The sequence below is a fragment of the Choloepus didactylus genome, chromosome 13 (genome assembly GCF_015220235.1).
Source record: "Choloepus didactylus isolate mChoDid1 chromosome 13, mChoDid1.pri, whole genome shotgun sequence".
Taxonomy (NCBI): domain Eukaryota; kingdom Metazoa; phylum Chordata; class Mammalia; order Pilosa; family Megalonychidae; genus Choloepus; species Choloepus didactylus.
The window spans coordinates 84,405,666-84,430,950 of NC_051319.1; the positions used below are offsets into that span (position 1 = coordinate 84,405,666).

General features: G+C 47.8%; 1 protein-coding gene and 1 pseudogene across 18 annotated transcripts; one reads left to right on the plus strand and one right to left on the minus strand.

Moving 5' to 3' along the window:
• Positions 1-6,506: 6,506 nt before the first annotated feature.
• LOC119507862 lies at positions 6,507-7,270 on the minus strand (annotated as a pseudogene).
• Positions 7,271-11,086: 3,816 nt separating this feature from the next.
• SLC4A9 (solute carrier family 4 member 9) lies at positions 11,087-25,029 on the plus strand. Of its 18 annotated transcripts, none has more exons than XM_037801604.1 (22): positions 11,087-11,351; positions 11,681-11,841; positions 12,126-12,239; positions 12,632-12,687; positions 12,839-12,996; positions 13,259-13,346; positions 13,644-13,798; positions 14,168-14,284; positions 14,463-14,637; positions 14,790-14,923; positions 15,053-15,330; positions 16,181-16,239; positions 16,640-16,672; positions 16,803-16,916; positions 18,036-18,197; positions 18,343-18,521; positions 19,260-19,332; positions 20,774-20,842; positions 21,076-21,258; positions 21,879-22,034; positions 22,432-22,532; positions 23,593-25,029. In XM_037801604.1, exons 1-21 carry the CDS (start codon positions 11,134-11,136, stop codon positions 22,483-22,485), a joined length of 2,736 nt encoding a protein of 911 aa, XP_037657532.1. In that variant the 5' UTR covers positions 11,087-11,133; the 3' UTR covers positions 22,486-22,532; positions 23,593-25,029. The 18 variants fall into 18 exon arrangements, 14 of the variants coding, with proteins under 14 accessions (XP_037657532.1, XP_037657530.1, XP_037657527.1 ...); XM_037801602.1 differs by having other exon boundaries at positions 14,517-14,637; positions 16,484-16,672; positions 23,593-25,025; XM_037801599.1 differs by having other exon boundaries at positions 16,484-16,672; positions 23,593-25,020.
• Positions 25,030-25,285: the final 256 nt, after the last annotated feature.

The window sequence follows — 25,285 nt, forward strand, 5'->3', positions numbered from 1 at the left end:
GGGGAGGGAAATCTTTGACACAGGGCTGAGTTGGCATTCAGAGTCCTCTAATTGTGCCAGAAAGAGCGGCTTGCCTGATTCAGCCCTGTGTAGGAATAAAAACAGGCATACTATTTCTCCACCATCTCTCCCACTGCCCTACTCCACCCCCACTTTTGTATGGGTCAGTCTGGCTTTGCCCTCTTAACTTGCCCAGGAATCCTCCACAGGCCTAGGTTTCCATGGTGCTCTGGAATCGTTGGAGACCTGAGTTTGAATTCTGACTTTGCTACTTTGCTACTGTGTGGCCTTGGACAAGATACATAATCTCACTGAGTCTCAGTGTCTACATCTCTCATATGGAAATAATAATAATAATGCCTACTTTGCAGAACATTTTGAGGACTGAATGAAGGAACACATACAAAGCAGTTAGTACAGTGCTAGGCATGTTATAATCGCTCATTAAATGTGCCATCATCATCATCATTATTTTTATTATCAGTAAATATTCTACCTTGACCACTCTGTTCCCTTGGAGGTCCCAAGCCTAGGCTGAAACCCCTTTTCTCTTCCTTCCCCAAAACGCTTGTCTGCCACTAGGGCGTGTCTGAGGCTCCAAGTTGCAGTTGAGCTGGTTTCAGGCGGAAGCTCACCTGCCACCTATTTGGCCAAGCGCCACTGTAGGATTATTCCTTTGGATGATCAGTATCAGGTCTAGGGCCTCAGCAGTGGTTACCGCCCAGGCCACTCCTATGTCCTCCCTCAGCAGCTGCCTGACTACCTACCTGCTTCCCCAAAATGAAGCCACCTTGGAGTTGGGTCTCTCCCCAGGGAAGGGTGGAGGGAAACATTTCCTGACACACAGCCAAATCACCTCCCTCTCCCCACCAGGTTCACACCCTGCTCTCCTGTCCCAGCCTGTCTCTCCCTTCGCATGCTCTGTCCTTCCGCCTTCTCACCCCCTCATCAGCCTTAGCCTTCGTTGTTCTTGAGGCAACACCAACCTTTCATCACACCTGGAGCCTCACCCCAGCTAGGTTTGTGTGTCAGCTAGGTTTTATGGAAAGGGACCTGGAAAAAGGAGACAAAAGGCCTGGATTGGAGATTTGAGGCAGTCATTTCCCCTCTCAGAACTTTGGGTGCTCTCTAACCAAAAAAAGGAATCACAATTCATACTGGGTCAACCACATTAACTCATTTATTTCACTTTCGCTGAAGGCATTTCAGGCACTTAGGGATACAGCAATAAACAAGATGGACAAAGTCCTGCTTACATTCTATAGTAGGGGAGACAGACAACATATTAAGTAAGTAAACAAGTGAATATATTTCTGTAGTGATAAGTACTAAGATGAAAATTAAAATACAATGATGTAGTGATATGAATGAAGCAGGTCTGGTTAAGACCAGGGAAGCCTGGCCAAAGGGTAAAGGTTGAAACTGATTGTGTTTTAAAACTTCAACTTCCATATGAGACCAAGGGAATAGATATCTATTTGGTACAGGATCTAAATTTTCTAAACGGTACAATTCTACAGTCGATTTGTTCAAACACCACAATTGCATGGAACTTTGAATAGGAAGTGAGATACGGTAGGTTAGTATAGGCTGGAGTGAAATAGTGACACATCCTAGAGTAACTTGGGCAGATAATAAAAAATATATTTACAGCCTCCCCCTCCCCAGCCCCAAGGATCTGGGGGAAGGTGCGGATGTGTTGGACATCCTCACCTGGACTGGTGTTGATGTTGTCACAAACATTGGGACTGGCGGTTTGATGTGCTGAGCCCTCGAGCATGGGACTTGCCCTTATGAAGCTCATTACCACAAAGGAGAGTCTAAACTTGCATGTAATGGTGCCTAAGAGTCTCCCCCTGAGTACCTCTTTGTTGCTCAGATGTGGCCCTCTCTCTCTAATTGAGCCATCTTGACAGGTGAACTCGCTGCCCTCCCCCCTACGTGGGACCCGACTCCCAGGGGTGTAAATCTCCCTGGCAATGCAGAGTATGACTCCCGGGGATGAATGTGGACCCGGCATCGTGGGACTGAGAGTATCTTCTTGACCAAAAGGGGGATGCAAAATGAGACGAAATAGTTTCAGTGGCTGAGAGATTTCAATTGGAGTCAAGAGGTCACTCTGGTGGACATTCTTATGCACTATATAGATAACACCTCTTAGGCTTTAATGTATTGGAATAGCCAGAAGTAAATACCTGAAACTACCAAACTCCAACCCAGCAGTCTGGACTCCTGAAGACAATTATATAATAATGTAGATTACAAGGGGTGACAGTGTGATTGTGAAGACCTTGTGGATCACACCCCCTTTATCTAGTGTATGGATGAGTGGAGGAATGGGGATAAAAACTAAAGGACAAATGGGGTGGGATGGGGGGATGATTTGGGTGTTCTTTTTTCACTTTTATTTTTTATTCTTGTTCTGGTTCTTTCTGATGTAGGGAAAATGTTCAGAGATAGATTGTGGTGATGAACGCATAACTATGTTATCATACTGTGGACAGTGGATTGTATACCATGGATGATTGTATGGTGTGTGAATGTATTTCAATAAAACTGAATTTAATAAAAAAAAATACAATGATGTACTATAGGATGATATATCCCAGTGCATCAGATGACACTTAAGATTGAGTGATTGATTAGCAAGGGTCTCTCTGAGCTGGTGACATATAAGCTGCGGCCTGAATGGAAGGAATGAGCCAGCCTTATGATGGTCCATGGCAGAAACTTTTGAAGTTGTGCAAATAATGGAAAGATTCTGAGGTGGAGACAAGCTTGGAACATTCAAGGAACAGCAAGAAGTCTAGGAAGGAAGGAGGGATTTGAGATGACATTGAAGCAAAGGCTAAGGACATATAATAGAGGATGCTATAAGCTGAGGTAAAGGTGCTGGATTTTATTACCCATAATTGTAAACATCAAATGAAATGTTCATGGGAAATCACAGCTATGCAGGATTCTTCTATGTCCTTCACCTGCTTTCAGGGTGTCAAGTGCCAGGGACACAGAGGTCAAATGGGCAAATCTGCTTTCCTTGACTGTCTATTGACCATGAGCAACTGAGGCTTGCAGGCCAACTGGCCCTGGGCCACCAGTGAGTCAGTAGGGGGCAAATCCAGAGCAGAAACCCTGGCATCCTGCTTCCCAGCCCTGTGTTGTGTTCCCAGGCCCTGGCAAGGCAGGCTGCATTGGATTCTGAGAGCTGACTCACTGCTAGGCCAGAGGGTAGAATATTTGATTTGTGGAGGGCACTTATGAGCCAGTGGGGAGGAGCTGGAGTGGAGAGGGGTGCTGGCAATCACAAAAAAAAGGGGAGGAGGGGACTTGGACAGGAACCAACCTGCCCTTCCCCACTGTGGCTGAGACATCTATACTAGATTGGTTCTCCTAAACCTGCCTGTACATCAGAATTAGCTGGGAATTGGTTAAAGATGAAAAGGTCTAGACCCTACCCCCATCCTCCCAAGCGTTTATACTTTAGGCAGGTAATTTGGACATAAGCAAGGTTTGGGAACCACTGGGCTACACAATGAACGAAGATCACATGTCAAGCATCTGAACAAAATTTGAACCTCTGAGGCAGAGGCAGAGGAAGTAGAAGTAATGACAGTTCCCATGTGCTCAACATTTCACATGCATTATCTTGCTGGATCTTCACAACAGCCCTAAGACTAGACACTGTTATCATGCCCACTTTACAGCTAAAAGAGGTTAAGTAACAGCTCAAGGTCACCCAGCTACTGAATGTCTCATCTTTGATTTGAATCCCTTTTACCCGGCCTGTGCTCTTAAGCTCAACACTATCCCAAGCAAACGGATGAGAGGACAGCTGCCCTCTCTCTACTAATAGGAATAGCAACAGCGTCAGCTTTGCTGAGGCTCAGTGATTCCATCTGTCCAGGGGGTTGATGATAATATTCTCTGCCTCAGTAGGGTTAAGGAGGATTAAGCAGTCAGTGGGGCAGCTAGTGAAATGGATACACTCTCTGGAGTCAGCTGTAGGTTCAAATTTTAATTCTGCTATTTTTTTTTTTAGCTTTCTAACTTTGGACATTTTATTCAACTTCTCTGACTTGCAGTTTGCTCATCTGTAAATACTATTATTTAACTTTTAAGGCTATTAGGTTGATTAAATCAGGTTGTGAATATAAAGCAGAATATGATGCTGATGCCTGGCAAACAACTGTTATGAACAAATGCTTTCTTTTCTTTTTAATGGGAATTTAAACAAGGTGCTACTTTTATCATGGGCCAGATATCCTCAGAGTTGATGTGGTCTCTCCCTATGGAGAGATGGCCCTGCTTAGCTATGAGATGGTGGATCTACCAGGCCACCCAGAGTTTTGGAAACCACCATCCAAGAAAGCAACCCTGGATCAGAACTCAAAGAGAAGCACGTGCCCTTTGGGAGACTGGGATTCAGCTGTCTTCTCCTTCCACTCTGACCAGAAGTGAGTTCACTGCTGACCCATAAGCAGAGCAGAGCTGTGCTGGGCAGGTGAGAGGGAAGAAGGCTTGAGCTGGGGAGGAGGGGGGGCGGGGACTCCACTGAGGGTTCTTCCAGCATCAGATGGCCATGAACCCAGAGCTACCCAACTTGGAAGCTTAGGGTGAGGGATCATTGCTCCCTGCCCCAGCCTGGCTTCTCTCACCCACCCACTCCCCATACTCATCTAAGCCAGCAGATCAGACAGTTTTGGGGGTTATAGCTGGATTTGAATTTAGCGTCTATGCTGGGGGTGCCTGAAGATAGTGTCAGATAATGCTTTATGAACACCCAGGGATGGACAGGCTCTGATGTCTGATTGTTTGGGGTCAGGATACATTTGAATAGGACAAAGAATAAGAATGGATGAGATGAGGAAGGGTTTTAGGGGGGAGCCAGGAATCTCTGCCATCCCCAGCAGTTGAAGAAGAGACATTCATAGTGAGCCTGGTTCAGGCCTCGATTCTAAGCCAACAACCTCCATTTCTGTACTCACTGCTGTGACTTTGAGATAATAACATCTCCAGACCAAGAACTTTGTCCCTTCTGCCACCCCCTAGCCCAGACTGCTGTCTACCTCAAACAGGAAGTAGGGAGGGGGGCAAGTGATTCCTGATTCATCACATAACCCATCTCCCTCTTCAAGCCTCAGATTCCTCAAATGCAAAATGAAGGATTGAAACAATTGTTCTATATTCAGACACTGGCCAATGATGTCCATTATGAATTGTTTGTTGTCACGCTGCTGTAAAAAGTTTTGCTGAGACAATTATATGACATTTGACAGTGCCTTATCTGCAGAGCATGAAAACCTTTCTCTCTGTGACTCAACTTATTCATCTATACGTGGGGGAAATAACAATCTTCTTATGGGGTTCTTGTGACAATCAAAAGATCTCTGAAAGTGTTTGGTAAAATGCAATGCCTATGTAAATAGGTCAGTACTATTTTAAACAGTTCCTGTGCTCAATCTTGGAATGAGGTCAGATCACTTTCTGTACCAGGAACATGTAAGTTCAGTTTCTCCCAGAGTTACAATTTAACATCAACCACTTGCTCTTTTTTTTATAACTGAGTGTGGATCTAAGACAATGGTCCTCAAAGGGAGATATACTGCCCCCTAGGGGACATTCCAGGAATTTATGGGGGAGTTTTTGGTTGTCACTGGGTGTCCTAGTGGCATTTGGAAGGAAAGGCTGTTAGGCCCACACAATTAAATGCCTCACATTCCACATTGCTTTTGTGTGTCCCACCGGCCATTCATATGGATGAAAAACGATTATAATTACTTGGGCCAATTTACAGTGAAATATAAGAAGAGGCATTGCACTGACTTTTTCCTGGACTGAAATTAGCATGAATTTTGTTTATTTTGGTGGTATCTGAATTGCTAATACTACACACTTACATCAGCCAGTATTTACAGCTGTCATATTCAAGGTAATTCTGTGTAGGTGCAAGCAGTAGGTTACTTCCTTGAGATTTGTAAAATAGTTGTGACCAAGCCTTTATATATTGAAATATGTATTATTTTATTTCTAGTCATTTTCTCTTTTATATTAATTAGGGTACTGGTTATTTTAAAGAGTAAATGTGCAGATAGGATATTATCTGTGAATTTCATTTCAGGATAGTAAAGGAGTGTTAACATGTATTTGTTATAAAAAGGAAATACTGATTTTGAAAGAGTTGAGAACCACTGATACAAGATACAGCCACATGAAAAACCTTTCTGTATCCTTTGTAGAAGTGCTGTTTTGCTGTTTTGGATATTTATCTATTCCATATAAGGCCCCCATGTAATAAATCCCTCTTGGTGTTCAGTGTTAGGAAGTATGGCTCTCATGACTATCTGATATAGTTACTTCCTTTTATTAGATAATGACAGGTGTGGAATACATATGTTCCCCTTTTCCCCCAACTGACAGGAAGCTCACAGTTAAGTTTTCGGGCTCAGATGCAGTGAAAATCCTTAGCCCAGCTTTTTTTTTTTTTTTTTTTTTAATTTTAACATAATTTATTGGTTTTCTTTAAGTGCTTCTGGTTTGGCTTCGGGAGGGTTCTCCAGGCTCCTCTGGCCTTCTTTTTTCTGGGATGGTGCTGCAGCTTTTAAGACCTGTTTTTGCTTCTTGAGGTTTTTAATCTCAGGAAACCCAAATGCACAGAGCCATCTTGGTCACCCAGCAGCAACAGTCCAGTCAGTAGTACAGAGAGGAAAGGTGTACTCACTCCCCAGCTCCTTGCACATCTTCTCAAAGACATCATAGTCGGTTTTACAGAAATTTTTGAGCATCTTCTTCCTCTGGTCAATGCTCATCAGCAGATAGCGCTTGTGGGCTTTGTCCTTTTGATGTTTCTGTATTTTGCTTCATAATTGCAGACTTAGACAGTCAAGGCAACAATTCAAGCCTTGAGGGAGCTTGGTGTCCTCGGGGTTTGCCTCGACCTTGTTCATCAAACCACTCTTGCTTGATTTTTAGTTTCTCCTTCTGGTTGGCCATTTCCAAAGACAACACTTTTTAGGACATCATCAACTTTCTCAGTCCCAGAGACGTTCTGGTAGCTGAGCACTGTGGAAGGGGGCAGGTCATCCTCCTGGCTGGGCTGGACTGTTTTCTGGATTGATAATCTGTGGGTGGCCTGGAGGAGACCTCAAGGCTGCAGGCCCCACCAGTCAGAAGGAAGCCTGGTGTTTCCTCAGCCACATAGTCCAAGAACTGGGGCCTGGGTCACTGTCTGAATCCAAATCAAACTCAACACCCTCCATTCCACCCTCAGCATGGTGATTTTTTACCCCCTGGCCCAGCTTTTTAAGCACCATTATTTCCTTCTTCTCTAATTTGGTTTCATTATGGGGCTCTTTAATCATTCGTTAAATATTTAGCTGTGTCTGTGCCTTTTGTTGCAAGCCACCTTTAAATCTTTTCTGGAATAATGGGAATATAAATCACAAGTGTGAAACTCAAACATCATGTACCTGCAGTTTCCCTCCCAACACTTCCTGAGTCTGGAAATCTAGGTCAGAGGCACCTGGAAAGCCTGTGTCAGGGTGGGCTCAAGTCGACCTGCCCTGCAGACTGACTCTCTTTGATGGCTCTTCTTCTTCCCCTTCAAAGGCTCATGGTCCAGACTCCAGATGGGGCGTAGGTGCAATGAGGAGTAGAAGCAGCTTCAGCTGTCAGGACCTACCCCAAGTCTTGGCTGGATCTTAGTGATTTGAGGTCAAGGTGGAGTCAGAGAAGGGCACCCCAGCTTTAGGATGAGAGAAGCTGAAAGCTCCCAATAGAGACTCCCTCCCTCCATACACACACTCTCTCCATCTTGTCTGGGTCCTTTAGAGCAGGCGCTTTGAAGTCTAGGTGAAGGTAACAGACTGGCCCCTTTTTGAAACCTGAGTTTCAAAAAGTCCCTAGCTCTGACCATGGGCAAGACATCTCTCTGAGCCTCAGTTTCCTGGAAATGATAACTACCTCAAAAGGCTATTGTGAAGACCCACTAAGGTAAGCTGCAAAGTGCTAAGGCAGTGCCTAGAACATAACAAGCACACAGTACCTGCAGTTGCTGGTCATCTCAGTCCACTTTGGATTGGATTTACTCGTGTGTGTGTCTCCTCCAGCTGTGAGCTCCTGGAGGCATAAGTATGCATTAAATCTCAGCTCCACCCAAGCTCGGTGACCAGGGCAAATTTTTTAACCTTTCTGAGCCCCAGTGTTCTTACTAGTAAAGTGAGGATAATGAAATCTACCTCAAAATTTTAGTGTGTGGTTATTTCTGGGTAATGGCATTAAGAATAATTTCTTTTATTATCTTTTTTTAAAAAATGCTTATGGGCATATTCTTTTTTTTTCTATAATGAACATGAATTATTATTTATGTACTTTAAGTCAAGTTTCAAAACGTTCTTTTTTTAAACAAAGCTTAAATTTATTGAGTGCTCACTACATTTTAGGCATTGTTCTAAGCACTTTACATACATTATCTCATTTAATTCTCACAATGTTCTGAGGAAGGTAATATTGTCACCCCCATTTTTTATAGATGAGAAAACCAAGGCTTAAGGAAATTGAGAAATTTCTCCAAAGGCAAATAGCCAGGAAGGCAGAGCCAGGTCTCAAAACCACATAGTCTGACTCCATGTGTCCTCCTTCCTTGCTCTTCCTTTATGTTTTTCTCCCCAAAAGTGTTTTATGTTCTTTTTTTCCTGCGGGTGTGGGGAGAAAAGCTTGTTGTAAGTGAATCCATACAAGTGGTAAGATTTCATAAAACTACACACACATACACACACAAATGAGTGCATGTAAAAACTGGCGAAATCTGAATAGGTCTATAGTCTAGTTAACAGTATGGTACCCACATTAATTTCTTGGTTTTGATATTATACTATTATTATGTAGGATGTTACTATTGGGGGAAGCAGAATGAAGGATATAGTGGGAACTGTGTTATTTTTGCAACTTCTTGTGAGTCTGTAATTATTTCAAAATAAAAGTTTTGGTTTTAACTTTTAAAAAGCTTGTTGTAAGGATTACATGAGATAATGTGCCTAGCACAGTGGTTGGACACAATCGGCATTTCTGTATATGGTAGTTCCTCTCTGCCCCAACCTGGGAGTGACTATTTTCATATTTATATAATAATAATTGCCTCCCTTTATTGTGTTTACTGTGTCCTGGCCTACTTTACATACACCATCTCATTTAATGAAGCCTGTGAGGTAGGCACCTTTATTGTACCCATTTTGCAGTTAGGAAAACTCGGGCCCAACTAAGATAACTCTCTTCCCCACTTGCTAGAAAGTGACAAAGATAAAGTTTTATTCAGGCAGCCTGAGGTTCGTGACCACTCACTCCCTGTCAGGGTCCAGATCAGTGTGCTTCGTAAAGATATATTTTGTCTGGACCTTGGAAATCATCTACCCCAACTCTCTGTTTCTAGGTAAGAAATCTGAGGCTCAAAGAGGGAAAGGGCCTTGCTCAAAGACACCCAATCATTCTGTGACTGAACCAGGATGTGAGCCCAGTCTTCTGACTCTTAGGTCAGGGTTTTTTTCCAGCACCCACATCTAGGGCTGCTCACCCACACAACATACATGCATTGGCCCTGTCTGAGAGATGGCTGGTGCCCAGGCACACCTAGGGCTCCCATTCATAGGATTCAGCAACCTGCCCTTCTCAGGGCACCCAGGGCCCAGGAGGTGGAAGTGTGTGCAGTGCAGGGGCCTGGGGAGGGTGGCAGCATGAGCCCTCAACTGCAGGCAGCTTTAGGAGCCAAGGTAGTTAGGGCCAGAGGGAGGGCAAGGATAGACCCTTGAACTTTGGCAGTGGAAGAGGAGTGGGTGGTGGAAGGGTGGAAGGGGTTCATGCCAAGTCGGTGCTTCCTGTCCCCCTCAGCCTCCCTGAGCCACTATCCCCTGGGGTTGGGCATATTTTTGAAGGGGATGGTCACAGAGGTTCGGGGTCCTGTCAGGCCCCAGGTCAGTTTATCCCAATATTCCTCCTGGGACAAAAACCAACTTCCCCCTCAGACTCAACACTCTCTCCCCAACTAATAATATAGTGACTTCTGCCCTAGGACCTCCCTGGACTTGGGACAAGTCTCGCTATGTCCAAACTTGAGGTTGGTGGGGAAGACTGGTGGGGAAGGGCGACTGGGGTCCCATCTCTCAGGAAGAGAGTGGGGGTTTGACCCCTAGGGCTGCTGTATGGAGAACAGCTATAAGGAAGGAGAAGTGGAAGAAGAGAGATTATTGCCAGAGACTAGAGGGTTACTAAAATCATTCAGGTGAGAAATGATGGTGGCTTGGGTCAGATAGTGGTGTTGGAGGTGGAGAGATGTGACTGGATTCTGGGTATATTTTGAAGGTAGAGCCAACAAGACTTGCTAACGGACCACATTCTCCTTTGCTCATTTAGCTACAGGAACCCTCACACACACACCCAAGTTGGCTCCTCCATTGTCAATGCAGGGCTGAATTACAGAGGGAGACCTCAGGGGCACAGGTAAATTGGGGCATTACCAAGAGTTGTTGAATAAAGGAATTTAACACTGGGGCATTGTGTCCTCCATGAGCTGCCTATATTTTCCTTTGTTAACCTATTTAATGGGGAGGAGGGGGGCCTTTCCCTGCTGTCTGCCTTACCCTGCCTGGCTTCCAGAGACCCAGTGATTTACTGGACCCTTGTTTGTCCAAGTGTGTGTGCACGTGGCCCCTGGGCTTGTTAGTGACACCCAAAACACTCCTAGGTGTTTGGTGTTTCTATTTGATACAGGATAGGGGGCAACAGAAACTGGGGGTGTCAGTCCTCAGACCCAGGCCAGCCATTTACTCCTGTTTACATACAACACAATGAGTTCAAACCTGATCCCAAAAGAAACACACACACACATACGTTGGTCCCAGATTGGGCATTTCTGGAGAGTCTAGGAAAGGTCAGGTTGTCCTTACAAACATTCTCAGGTCAGAGGGGGTCAAATAAGGAGGGGAGGTGACCTGGTTTGCTCTGGAGTCAGCAGGCCTTGCTCTGTTTGTGCTGTGCTGCTAGGGGGGGAGGGGGGTTACACTATAAATGCAGTCAGCCAGAGGGCCCCTGGCTTCAGAACCCGGGACTGCACTGGCCCTGAGATTCTGTGCAAGCCTCACCAAGATGAAGCCGCCAGGCCAGGATGAGTTTGAAACCCCCAGTGCCCCTGCAAACGTTCCTGCAGGGGAGCTGAACAGCAGCCCTTGCCCAGACCCCAGCCCTGGTGGCCCCTCAGACACAGACAGCAAGGAACTACGGGTTCCCAGGGACCCTCTGCTCTTCATTCAGCTGAATGAACTGTTGAGCTGGCCCCACGCTGTGGAGTGGAGGGAAACAGGCAGGTGAGTGGGACCCAGAGCAGCTTTATGAGGTCCTTCCCTTCCCCCAGCTGGTGCTTCCTCCATGACTCCCAGATCCTCCTGTGGGGCTTCCTCTCATCTCCATTCAGGATTTCCCTTTTCGTGTTCCCTTATTTCAGGGCCTCACTCTCCATGAATACCCAGGCTTCTCCGCAGTTTCGAGTTCCCCAAGACAAGGGGTAGTTGTCCAGGGAGGGGCATCCTCTGCACTGCTGGGTCCAGGCTGCCCCCACTGCCCTACCTTCCCTGGCACCCCTGTGTCCTCAGGGAGAGATGCCCCTAAAACCTCTCTCCACCTCCTTCCCCTACAGGTGGGTTCTGTTTGAAGAGAAGCTGGAGGTAGGTGCAAACCGGTGGAGCATCCCCCATGTGCCCACCTTGGCGCTGCCCAGCCTTCAGAAGCTCCGCAGCCTCTTGGCTGAGGGCCTCGTACTGCTAGACTGTCCAGCTCAGAACCTCCTGGAGCTCGTGGGTATGCAGGGATCCTTTGCAGGGAGGGTCTGGGCAATCACACCATTTCCCTAGGATTCCCCACAAAGTCTTGGAATCTTTCAGAGCCCACTCCATCCCACCCTAGGAATTGCCCATCCCTGTCACAGGATGAAGGTGGAAAAGCAGTGGAGGAGCAAGCTCACCAGCCCCTGCATTCTCTGAGACTCCCAGAAGGGAAAGAGGCTGGGCAAGAGGGGAAAAAGTTGGGGGTGGTGGTACAAGAAGCCTCCAGGAAGGGGCTTGAGACCCACATCTGATCTCCAGAGCAGGTGACCAGGGTGGAGTTGCTGAGCCCAGAGCTGAGACAGCAGCTGCAGGCCTTGCTGCTGCAGAGACCCCAGCACCACATCCGGACCATAGGCACCAGGCCTTGCTGGGGTGAGAGGCCTCTCCCTGGGCCCCAGACCAAAGACCTGGGGTAGGAAGGTCTCAGATCTCCTCTGCGCCTTTCTCAGCCCAGGACTAATGGGTAGGGGGAAGCTGGAGAAAATGGTCATGGGAAAAAAATGGAGGGGCTGGAATAATAACAGAATCATAACAGACAATCTAAAGGAATGTGCTTGTTAGGCATTGTGCTGGGAGCTTTACATGCATTATCTCATGTAACCTTCACAACCACCCTGCGAGGCAGTACCACTATTATCCCCATTTTAGTGATGAGAAAACTGGCTCAGAGAGGGAAAGGGTCGGAGGGCAAAACTGGTCGGGAGCCCTGGCAGATCCAACCCCAAAGTCCATGCTCTTAATGACAGCATAATTCTGTCTTGTAGGATCTTCCCATTCAAGAGAGACTTCTCATGATGAGGAAGACCCCTTGAAGGAACAGGTTTGTGGTCCATCCTTGCACAGGGCTGAGAGAGGAGCAGTGATTAACAACAGCTCATGCTCCACTGGACCCCTCATCAGTCAAGATTCTGTAAACATCCCTCTCCCCAAATAACCTATCATCCTCTGTGTCTCCCTGAACCCCCACCTAGCATCAGAATCCCCTGAGAGAGAAGCTGCCTCCTGAGGCTGAGGCAGGGGTTGTACTAGCAGGAGAGCTGGGCTTCCTGGCACAGCCACTGGGGGCCTTTGTGCGGCTGCGGGATCCAGTAGTGCTGGGACCCCTTACTGAGGTACCCCTCCCTAGCAGGTAAGGTTGATGAGTGGGGGTCAGGGATCCTGGAGCCCAGAAGAAGAGCCTTTACTGGGGAGGGAATTGGGGGTGTCTGGGTCCAGTTCTCTTGGGAATTCTCGGGGTTGGGGCTCAGGGGTGAGGGAGGGAGGCAGTGGTCAGGCCTGCAAAGTAGGTGAACATGTGTATGGGAGCTGGGGAGGGAAGTCAGCTGAGCCTCTGTGGGAGCCTTGGGGGAAAGCAGCCTCTGACCCTCTCTGGGGCCTGGTTTTCTCCTCAGGTTTTTCTGCCTCCTGCTCGGCCCTCCCATGCCGGGAACAGGCTACCATGAGATGGGCCGTGCAGTTGCTGTCCTCCTCAGTGACCCGGTGAGCCGGGCAGGCCTGTGTGTGCATAAGCCTCTTGTGTGTCAGGCTCTGTCTGGGTGACTGAGTACAGCAACAAGGTGGGGTGCGGTTTTGTATCCATGAGTATGAGGACTGAGGTTTCCTTGGCCACCACTGTAGTCCCATTACCTAGCAGAGTGCTGGCACACAAAAGGTGCTCAATACATACTCATTGAATGAATGAACAAATGCTTGAATGACTTGTCTAGTTTCAAGACTGTGAAAGTGCATGCAAGGGTCTAGATCGGTACTTATGCCTGTTCTGTGTCCCATCCCCAGCAATTCCAGTGGTCAGTTCGTCGGGTCAGAAACCTTCATGATCTTCTGACAGCCCTGGATACCTTCCTACAGGAGGTGACGGTGCTCCCCCCAGGTCGGTGGGACCCGACGGCCCGGATTCCCCCGCCTAAATGTCTGCCTTCTCAGCACAAAAGGTACTGGGAGCCATCATCCCGTGCAGATCCTTCCCCACAGGTCCTGGGTCTTGAGGAGGGGCCTTGGTCTCAGGAAAGGAATGGGGGTCTATCTTTGGGTTTGGAGTCAGGAAGATTCCTGCTCAACCACTCTTCTCTTCTGAGACCTTGAACGAGTGCCTTCCCCTCCCAAGCCTGACTTTCACATCTATAAAAAGGTCTCAGTATGACCCAGACTTCCTTGATGGGAGGCCCATGTCTTGTGGGTCAGAGCAGGGCCCCTCGCTGTCAGAGAAACGGTTGCCAGGGGGCAGAGCATCACGAACTTCCGCACTGAGTCACAGACTGGTTGGAGCCCCTCAGCCAACCTGTGGTTCTCCTTCTCCTCAGGCCCCTCTCACAACTGCAGGAGGCCAAGGGGCCCCCGGACCCACATGGGCCCCCGGCTGAGAACAGACATAGCTATGGGCCATACTCACCCAGTCTGGAGTTGCAGAGGACAGGCAGGTGAGGCGAGCTGAGGTGGGAATATGGGTTGGGGTTTGGTTGGGGTGGGGGAGAAGTTACAGGGCACAGAGATGTGTACTCATTGTGGGAGGGGCCCACGAGGGCATAGAGAAAGTAGGGGAGATGGGGCATGGGGCATGGGAACCTGGATCATTGACGATCGATCCACTGGCGGGAGGCTGTTTGGGGGCCTTGTCCAGGACGTGCACCGGAAGGCCTCTTGGTACCCCAGTGACTTCTTGGATGCTCTGCACCCCCAGTGCTTCTCGGCCGTGCTCTATATCTACCTAGCTACCATCACTAATGCTATCACTTTTGGAGGGCTGCTGGGAGATGCCACTGAAGGTGCCCAGGTAGGTGGGCTGCCTGAGAGGAAGGGGCAAACTCTGGCATCCTGCCAGCAGCACACTTAACCTACTCTTGAACTATCAGTGGGCTTGGAAGAGTACCCAGAAGCTTGGGCTCCCTGACCTGGGTCCTGTACTGAGACCCTGTTGGCTTCCAGGGGCTGCTGGAAAGTTTCCTGGGCACAGCAGTGGCTGGAGCTGCCTTCTGCCTGATGGCAGGCCAGCCCCTCACCATCCTCAGCAGCACCGGACCAGTGCTGGTCTTTGAGCGTCTGCTTTTCTCCTTCTGCAGGTAGGGATGCTACTGAGGGCCCCAATAGTCACACCCTTGGCCTGTCATTTGGCTTGAGGGGCACCTGATCTGGCTTTGGTGGGGAGCAGAACAGCCCTGCTGAGCCCTCTCTGTCTCCCACTCCCCCAGAGATCACAACCTGGACTACCTGCCCTTCCGCCTGTGGGTGGGTATCTGGGTGGCCACCTTTTGCTTGGTGCTTGTGGCCACAGAGGCCAGCGTGTTGGTGCGCTATTTCACCCGCTTCACCGAAGAAGGCTTTTGCGCCCTCATCAGCCTCATCTTCATCTACGATGCCATGGGCAAAATGCTGAGCTTGGCCCATGCCTATCCCATCCAGAGGCCTGCCTCTGCCCTGGCAAGGACCCCCGCCTACGGCTGCCTCTGCCAGTTCCCAGGCCTAGGAGGTAGGTGATGGCGACAGGGAGCTTGACTAGGTAGGGGAGGGGTTGTTCCCTCACTGTCCCTTCCTGGTTAAGTTCAGCAAAATACTGAGTACCTACTCTGTCCTTGAGGGAGACAAATAACCAGTAGCACTCTTCCCTACTCTGGTTCTGATTCAAGTGAGAAATAAAGACAATTAAGTAGGTAGATGGATGCCAAATATCTTTATTACTGACCATGCCAAGATAGAAGAATGTGGGTTATATCTACAGGCAAATGGGCTTCCTAACGATGATACCAGAATTAGACAGACTTACCCACCCAGCCATGGCAGTGTTAGACAGGGACTATCTTGCTCTAGGGAACTGGAGCTAAATGCACGTACCATGCAGGCAGCTTACTCTGGCTAACTCACCAATCAAACAAATCGCTGCTCTTCCCCTGGGTCACAATGACTGGCCAGATGGAGAGAGGCTCAGAATACTACACTTGCATCCCTCTCGATGGAAGGAGACACCGGGACTGGAAAAAGTCCTTTAATATATGCCAGATCCTATGCTAGGCCCTGGGGAAACATTGATTTGTAAAACTAACAAGTCAGTGTGCTCATCCATTCAGTAAACATTTGCTGAGCATCTACTCTGTCAGGTCCTGTGGTAGGCACTAGGGATACAGATGGGTAGAGCATTTGAAGGGAGGAGGGCACGAGGGAATGTCCTGAGGAACACAGACCTGGTAGTGATGGAGTCAGCAGGCAGATGTGTCAAAGCCAAGAACTCGGGTTCAGCTGCTCCCATCACATTAGGCTTCTGTGGGGCTTGAGAAAGTTCCAAGGGCAGGAGGCATATACCTGAATCCATCTCTGTTTCCCAGGAAATGAGTCTCAAAGGACAAGGATGAGGCCAAAAGATATGGATGACATCTTAAGCATGGTAAGGATTTGCACTTGGGAAGGCGTCGGAGGGAAAAGGCAGAGGACAAAGAATTCAGTGTTTCTTGACTCCTTCCAGCCCATAGTCTAGGGAAACCCTCAAAGGCCATTTCCTATGGCTAGAGACCTCCCACCCTGGGCCCTTGACATTTCAATGGGTCCTCCTCCCCATGAGGTGGGCCCAGGGGAGTGGGAGGCTCGGTCTGCTACCTAGGACCCCCATCCATGACCCCTCCTCCATACAGGACCTAGGCCTGATCAATGCATCCTTGCTGCCCCCACCTGAATGTGTCCAGCGGGGGGGCTACCCTCGTGGCCCCGGCTGTCATACGGTCCCAGACATCGCCTTCTTTTCCCTCCTCCTCTTCCTTACCTCTTTCCTCTTTGCCACGGCCCTAAAGCATGTCAAGACCAGCCGCTTCTTCCCCTCTGTGGTGAGTGTCACCTCTGTTTCTGTGGGAGAGGCCAGGCTCTTGGCTTTGGGTCCTCTCTGCGAATAGGGAAGAATGTGAAGGGAAGGGGATGGTGGGTGCAACCCTAACTGAGCGTTCACTACCTGGCCAGGTGCGCAAGGCTCTCGGCGACTTCTCCTCAGTTCTGGCTATCCTGCTGGGCTGTGGCCTTGATGCCTTCCTGGGCCTAGCCACGCCAAAGCTTGTGGTGCCTAGAGAGTTCAAGGTGAGAGGTGAGGTATGGGGGACAGAGGAGAAGGCAGGGCCAGCCAGCAGGACCCTTGAGGAAGCTGCATAGATCCCACACTTCTAGTCCTATAAGCTTCCATTCTCTTACTCACAAAATAGGAGTAATAATAATACTGGGCTCACAGAGTTGTTGTGAGGATTAAATGAGGTGCTGTGTCAAACATGTGGTAAGCACAGAATACATGCTAGCTATTATTATGGGTAAGTGGTTCAGAGCATAGGTTCTGGACATCTGGCCCTGGGTTTGAATTCCAGCTCTGCCACATTCTATGGAGCCTCAATTTCTTCATCTATGAAATGGACATAATAACAATAGTTCCTACCCCACAGATTGTTTTGAAGTTTACAGAAGATCACAGTGTAAAGCACTTATCACAATGCCTGGCACATACCAAATTTTCAATAAATGTTAGCTACTGTTGTTAGAGCTTCTCCCTACCCTTGACCTGGCCCTGCATGCTGCACTAGTCCTCCCTTCCTTCTTTGCACCCATTGCTTGCTGTGATTCCGAGACGCATTTGCTGGAGCTCTCCCTCCCAGAGCATGACAGTGCACAGGACAAAGCTTAGCACTGATTCCCAGACTTTGCCTGTGCATTTGGAGATCTCCCCTCTAGCCTCCTCCAGGACAGGACAGCAGGGGAGCAGCCTCATGGGCTCAGAACCAGAGGCAGCAACTGGACCTCCTCCCCAACACAGACACTAGTAACCTGAGCAGATGCAGACACACCCAGCCCTGCCCCTGCCCCAGACCAAGGCAGGTCTGAGCCTGAGTTATTCTACCCTGGATGGGGGAGTGCCTAAGGAGCAGGGCTCTCCTCCATTTCTTCCTCCTCTTTCAGAGAGGGAGGAGCCCTGAGAACCAAAGTCCGGCCCAACACCCAAATGGTTCCCCTCCTCTGCTCTTTTAGGGAACTAGGATACTTTGAACCAGCTGTGTACATGCACACACACACACACACACACACATACACTGCTCCCATCTGGTATCCAGTGTGTTGCGGAAGGGTTTGTGCAAGAATGCCAGGGCTAGGGTATATGGGTGAGGCACTTTTGGTAGAGTTTCTCCAATATGTCCATGGAATGCCCTCCCCCAGCCCACGCTCACTGGGCGTGGTTGGCTAGTGTCACCTTTTGGAGCCAACCCCTGGTGGCTGAGTATGGCAGCGGCCCTGCCTGCCTTGTTCCTGTCTATTCTCATCTTCATGGACCAGCAAATCACGGCAGTCATCCTCAACCGTGCTGAATATAGACTGCAGGTAAGGCCTCCCTGGAAAGACTTTAGGCCCTTAGACCAAGGGACAGAAGCTCCAGGATGGGGTCTAGACTCCTTTCCCACACCAGAGGACAGATGGCCCAGGCCTGGGCTAGTTTCATCCTCATTGCCCCAAACATTACCTGCAGAAGGGAGCTGGCTTCCACCTGGACCTCTTCTGTGTGGCTGTGCTGATGCTGCTCACGTCGGCGCTTGGGCTACCCTGGTATGTCTCAGCCACTGTCATCTCTCTGGCCCACATGGACAGTCTTCGGAAAGAGAGCAGAGCCTGTGCCCCTGGGGAGCCTCCTCGCTTCCTGGGCATCAGGTGAGGCCAGTATTCAGGAGGCTTGAGTGAGAGGTGGGCAGCAAGAGGGGTGGGAGAAGTAGCAGGGTATAAGGCAGAGCTATTTTGGCAGCTTAAATTCTAAGTCAGTGACTCTAGAGGGCTCTCTCTTTGCCCTATGAGCATGGCTTTGGGGTCTTTGGGTGAGTTTTGGACTCTGAGTTGGGTGAGCCAGATCTTTCCCTCTCCTCCTCTCTAGGGTCTGTCTATGGGGGTGGGGAGGGCCCAAAGAGGAGCATTGTTGATGCAAGGGTAGAGGCAGCCAGGGCTGAGGTCAAGGGTGAGGTGTCACCTAATAATCCCCATTCAAGGCAGAAGCCCATCATGGATGTTACAAAGTAATCCATTATCAAACCAATTGTGTAACTGTAGGAAACATGACCTGACAGTATAAAGTATAGGAGATCGATTTCGTAAATTGTGAAATGTTTGTCTTTATGACAGTATAAAAACTGCTAACTTACTATCAAAATAGAAAATAAAAACAGAAAGCAGCTGTGAGCCTGAGCTGATGGAGAGGCCTGGGAAGCCCTGTCCCCTCCTCTCCACTAATTTTTCACACCCAGGTAAGGCCCCCACCCTGTCAGGTAAACTATTTGGGGATCCATCTAATTCCTTCCTGCTGCCAGGGTCTACAGTGGGGTTTGGCTAGGGTCTGTAGCCTGGGTACCTCAGGGGCTCTCCCAGGGGCTCTCTGGCTAGTCCCTTCCTCTCCCACAGGGAGCAGAGGCTCACGGGCCTGGTAGTGTTCATCCTCACGGGAGTCTCCATCTTCCTGGCACCTGTGCTCAAGGTACCTTTGTTAGACATGCTGGGATCAGGGTGGGGTCAGTGCAGCAATAATAATAAATATAGCAACAGCTGACACTGGTTGTGCTCTTACTGTGTGCCAGGCGCTGCAATGCATTTGGTTTTCTCCATACATGGTCTCATTTAATCCTCATACTAACCCTGAGGGACATATCTATTTTCCACTTGAGGGACCTGAAGGTTAAAGTGGTCAAGTAGCTGCAAGAGCCCATCAAGACAGCCAGTTTTCCCATCTGAGGACACAAACTCATATCCCGTGGGCTTTCTACACCGTGGAACTGGGTGCACCAGCACCATCCCCTAGGGGTCAAGTGCAGGCCTTGTTCCAGCCTCCCAAGAAACCTTAGACTAAGATTATGATCATCATACCCCAGGAAAACTTTGTGGCAAAGCCTCTAACTTCTTCCTCACCAGATGTTTACAGAACACTGGCTGTATGCAAGACTCTGCTGGGCATCTGGGAGAAGCGTGTGTGTGTGTGTGTGTGTGTGTGGAGGGGGAAGGAGAGTGTTGGAAAGGAACATGCAACAGAACCAGCAATACGCATGCATGAACAAAAATTAAGTAACAAGTAACAGAAAAGTTCAACAGGCCGAGACAACAAAGCAGTCAAGAAGCGTGTGGACAATGTCAGACAAAGAGTCACTGGCAGGACCAGAGGTTTAAGAAGGGGAAGGTACTGGAGGCTGGGTGAGAGTGGACTAGTAGAAAGAGCCAGATGGACCTGATCAGTCACTTACTAAGTAGATGAGTCTCTTTTAGCAGGTATTTACCAAGCATAAACCGTATGCGAGTACTATTCCAGGTACTAGGGATATAGTGCTGATCAAAAGAGACCATATCCCCATCCTTGCAATCTGGTGAGACAGATAAAATTAAAACAAGAATATAGGATAATTCCAGATAGGGAAAATTTCTATAACAAGTAAAAGAGGGTAAGATGATTAAGAGTGCCAGGGAGCTACTTTAGATATGAAACATGAGTAATGAGAAGGAACTGGCCATGCAAAGATCTGGGGAAGAGCACTTTACACGGAGGGAAATAGCAAAGCAAAAGGCCTTGGAGGTAGGAACAAGCTTGGGGATGTTGAGGGAATGAAAGGAGGTCAGTATAGCAGGATCAGAGAGAAAGCAGAAGGGAAAGTGTTAAACAAGATTGGAGAGGTAGGCCAGGTAATGGGCAAGTTATTTAGTCTCCCTGAGATTCAATTTCGCATTCTGTAAAATGGAAACAATAACAGAATTTACTTCATCTAATTGGTGTGAGGATTCAATGAGATCTGGCATGCAAAAGGTACCAAAGGAAAGGCCTGGGCAGGCTTGGATGCTAGATGCTAGAAGGCTGGGATTGTAGCCTAAGGTGGGGCATCTGGGTGGCTGGCAGAGGTAAACTTCTTTGCCAGGTCTCCACTTCTTTCTACTAGTTCATCCCGATGCCCGTGCTCTATGGCATCTTCCTATACATGGGGGTAGCAGCACTTAACAGCATCCAGGTAAGCCTATTAAAATTACCTAGCAATCCTTTTCTTTCCTGCCAGTCCCTCCTGCCAGTACTTGCCAATTCCTCTCCTCTCCTCCTTTTCCTTCCTGGGCGCAGGGAGTCTGCTGCCACGTTCTAGATGGGAGAGGGTCAAGGAAGCTTTCTGTACCTGCTGCACCAGGATAGCTAATAGTGCTATCTGAGGGTGTCTGAGTGCTTGCTTTCCTCTTCCTCTTGTTTCCCCAGTTCACAAAGAGGGTGCAGCTATTGTTGATGCCAGCAAAACACCAGCCAGACCTGCTGCTCTTGCGGCATGTGCCTCTGAACAGGGTCCACCTCTTCACAACCATACAGCTTGCCTGCCTGGGTCTACTTTGGACAATCAAGTCTACCCCTGCAGCCATCATCTTCCCCCTTATGGTGTCTAAGGCAGGGCTGGGCGGTGGACCTTACCCTACAGGGGGCCTGGGCAGGGGCTGGGAGACTCTGACCCTGGAAGGGTGGCCAAGGTCTCCACAAGTGCAAGAATCTCCCCTCTCTCACTTGCCCTGGCTCTACCTGGTTGTGAATCCTTGGACAAAGAAAGATGGGTGAGAGATGCTTACAGATGGGCTAATCCTAGGATACCTGATTCACCTGTGTCTCCAACCTCTTTGGGTTGATCAACCACAAGGTAGGGGTATAAGGCCAAGAAGGAAACAGGCCCATGGAGAGGCAATGCTGGCACCTTAGTTCCTGAGTAAAGTGAAAACACAGTTTGCTTCTGGCCTTGTTCTTACTCACTAAGGAGGTTAAGAGCCATGGGCTTTGCAGTAGGATCAAACCTGGTCACTGTTTCCCAACTGTGTGACCTCTGGGAAGTTGCTAATCTGTCCAGGACTCAGTTTCCTTCTCTGGACAATGGGAATAATAATTGTATCTAACTCATAGAACATTCAGTTAAACAATGCAAAATGCCTAGCATGTAGGAAGTGCTCAGTATATATTAACTGTTGTTAACGTTCCTGCTGCTGTTGCTGACAGCCCTGGGCTGTATTTTATTCCTGCAGCTGCTGAGCCTGGTGGGGGTGCGGAAGGCACTGGAGTGGGTCTTCTCACAGCAGGAACTCCTCTGGCTGGATGAACTGATGGCAGAGGAGGGGAAGAGCATCCCTGAGAAGAGGCTAGATCCAGAGCACTCATTCAGTGGAAGTGACAATGAGGATGTAAGCTCCAGGCTGGGCTGTCTCAGGGGAATGGGACAGGGGTAGGAAGCCCTCTTACACACCAGAGAAGGCCAGGAGCTGCCTGAAGTCAAAGTATATTTCCATTAAGCCTCAAGATTTGTTCAACACAATCAATCTCCAAAGCTGCATTTGACATTGCAGACTGATGGAGTGAGGGAAATCTTTCTTCACAGGCAGGAGCCCTGGTTTGTTATGAGCCTGTGGGGATGGAAAGGCCTGGGACACAGCCCTAGTAGGCTTTCTCATTCCTGATCTTTGTCTTTGTCTATCTGTGGGTTTGTGTCTCTACAACTCTCTGGGTCCCTTTCTCTCTGCTTTTCTCTCTGTCCTTGTCTTTCTGCCTATTTCCACATCACCTGGAATCTCTCTTCCACAGTCAGAGCTGATGTATCAGCCAAAGGCTCCAGAAATCAACATCTCTGTGAATTAGCTGGAGTAGGAGTCTGGGGGTGGAGACCCCAGGAAGCTGAGCATGAGGTGAGGGTGTCGGGGAAGGTGGGAGGCATGGGGGAGGTGGAGTATCAGACCTGGAAACCTCCCTATGAAGGCCAGTCCTGTTTTGTCTTCACACTCCAGTCCCTTATGAACCCTGGAATGGTGGTTAAAAAGGTCTATCCAAAGGAAAGAATGAAACAAGTGAGGGATACCTGGCTTGGCTTCTACAGTTGGGCCAGTAGAGGGAGCTCAAGCTCACACCAATGGGGATGTGGAGCCAGGTGGTGGGTTGGGGAGGGGAAGAATTCCATGACAAAAGAATGGGAGGGAAAGGGGAGGGGAAGAGAGCATAGAACACAGAACTCCTTTATTTTGCCCCAGGGACTCCTCCCCTAGGCTGCTGAGAACCATACTCCAGATAAGTGAAGGATGGATCCTCTGTCACTTGCCCTCTCTGCCATTCATTCATTTAACCCATATATCAGTTATTCATTCATATATCAAACATTTTCTGAGTATCATGTAGTATCTAAGTACTGGAGATACAGTAGTGAGTAAGATAATCATGGTCCCTGACCTCAGGAAGCTTAAATTCCAATGGGAGAGTCAGACAAATAAAAGGTCAATTGTTAGAGCTGGATGAGGGAAGTACAGGCTGTGAACAGAGAGGACCTTTGACCCCTTCTTGGAAGGTAGGGAAGTGGGGCAGTGGGAGTCAGGGAAGACTTCCAAGAAAAAGTGGTCCATAATTTGAAACCTGAAGAATGAACAGACGCTAGCCAGGACAAGATGGTGGAAGGATATTCTAGGCAGAGGGCATAGCATGCGAAAAGCCTGGAGCTGTCTGCCTTTGTTGAGTTGAACTCTCTTTGGGTGACAGAACACCCTCCTCTCCATGCCCCTCTGAAGAAGAAGCTCAAGAGTCTCCACCACTGGCAATGGAAAATTTTGGGGTCTAGCAGGAGAAAGGAGGATTCAGACTGATTCAGAACTGGATCTCTTGGACTTCCTTCACCCCCCATCATTCCCTCTGCTCTGTTTTTTTAACCTACTGTGTCCTTCAGCACTTGCTCGGGTCTTACCATGTCTTCCTTGTTCACAGGTGTTTATCTAGGAAGTCAGGACAATATTGGCTTTTGGACTAACTGCTGGATATTCAGTCTGCTGGGGGACCTGGAATAATGGGACAGGACTGGGGAGCAGCTGGTCAAGACCTCAGTCACCCTCCTGAGTGGGAGTGGAGAGTGGCAGGGAACAAGCAGGTTTGCTGTGTGGTAGGAACAGCTGGTGAGCCAGAGGGACTGAAGAGGCCTCATTCATAGCCTCCTTATTATAAGGGCCTTCCCATTTTGTGCTCTCTCTCTTCACAAACTATCTTTTACAGAATCTGGGGGTCGTCAGGGAATTCTTTTCTACTTGCAAAAAGAATAACTATTTGAAACATTTTTTACACATGTAAAAATAATCTTTATTTTTTTTTTCTGACCACAAAAGTAAATGTGATTATTGCAAAATATAAATGCTACAGAAACGTATAATTTTGAAATGGAAACCATCCCAGAGATAACCAGTATTCACATTTTAGTGTATAACATTCAGATTTATGTCAATGAACACATTAATATTTTGATTAAAATGGCATTACACTGTAGAGTTCTGTAACATGCTTATCACTTAATATTCAATGGACATTTTCCCCATGTCAGTACATACATATCTACCTCATTCTTTTTGTCATATGCATAGAATAAATAGCCTTTTAAATTGAAAACCATATCATCTATACAAAAGAGGATATGACGTATCTTCTGCAAGTGCAAGAATTTCTCCAGGTTATATGCTTAGGAGTAGAATTTTTAAATACAAATAGAAAGAACACCTGTGTATCCAACACTCAGGTTGAGAAATAGAATATGTCCAATACCTTGGAAACTCCTCCGTATGCACCTTCCTGATTGTATCTCCCCTCCAGGCACCCACTACACTCAATTTTATGGAAATTATCCTCTGCCTCTCTTTATGGTTTTAACACCTGTATGTATCCTTCCACATTATTTTGCCTATTTTTGAATGTTATACAAATGGAATTATAGTGTATGAATTTCTCTGACTGCTTCTTCCACTTAACATTGTTTTGAGAATCAATCATGTTGATGCATGTAGCTGCAGTTTGTTCATTTTCATTGCTGTGTACGATTCTACCACAATTCAACGATCCATTTTTCTATTCATTAACAACTTCACTTGTGAAGCCACATGGACTTGGTGTTTGCTTGTGGAAAGTTTAAGTTAATTCAAATTCTTTAATGATTATAGGATTTTCAGGTTCTTTATTTCTTCAGTCAGTTTCGGTGAATTGTATTTTTCTAGGACTCTTTCCATTGCATCCAAGTTATCATATTTATTGGCATATTTTATAATCCTTACCTATGTAATCTCTGTAGCATATTTAGCAATGGTCCCCTTATCATTTCTAATATATTCATGCATGCTCCTTTTGTTCTTAGTTATTCTTGCCAGAAGTTTGTCTATTTTATTAGTGTTTTCAAATAACTAACTCTTGGCTTTGTTGATCTTCTTTATTGAATGAATTCTACTTCATTAAGTTCTGCTCTTTTCCTTATTATTCCTTCCTTCAAGTTTCCTTATATAAGCCTCTTATTTCTGTGTTCTTTTGTTCCCTTGTCCAGTGATTCATCCTCCCCAACACTCTAGATTTTCGTCTTTTCAAATTCTGTTTCTCTAATCACCTAGGTGTGCAGTTGTCCATATATACTATGGTGAAAGACACCTTA

What these genes read in the sequence shown, in the direction of transcription:
- SLC4A9 (XM_037801599.1), top strand. Translation starts at nt 11,134, where the DNA reads ATGAAGCCGCCAGGCCAGGATGAGTTTGAAACCCCCAGTGCCCCTGCA. An exon ending in CTGCTTTTCTCCTTCTGCAG is followed by an intron (nt 14,924 to 15,052) that starts GTAGGGATGCTA and finishes CCACTCCCCCAG; the next exon opens with AGATCACAACCTGGACTACC. An exon ending in TCCTGGCACCTGTGCTCAAG is followed by an intron (nt 19,333 to 20,773) that starts GTACCTTTGTTA and finishes TCTTTCTACTAG; the next exon opens with TTCATCCCGATGCCCGTGCT.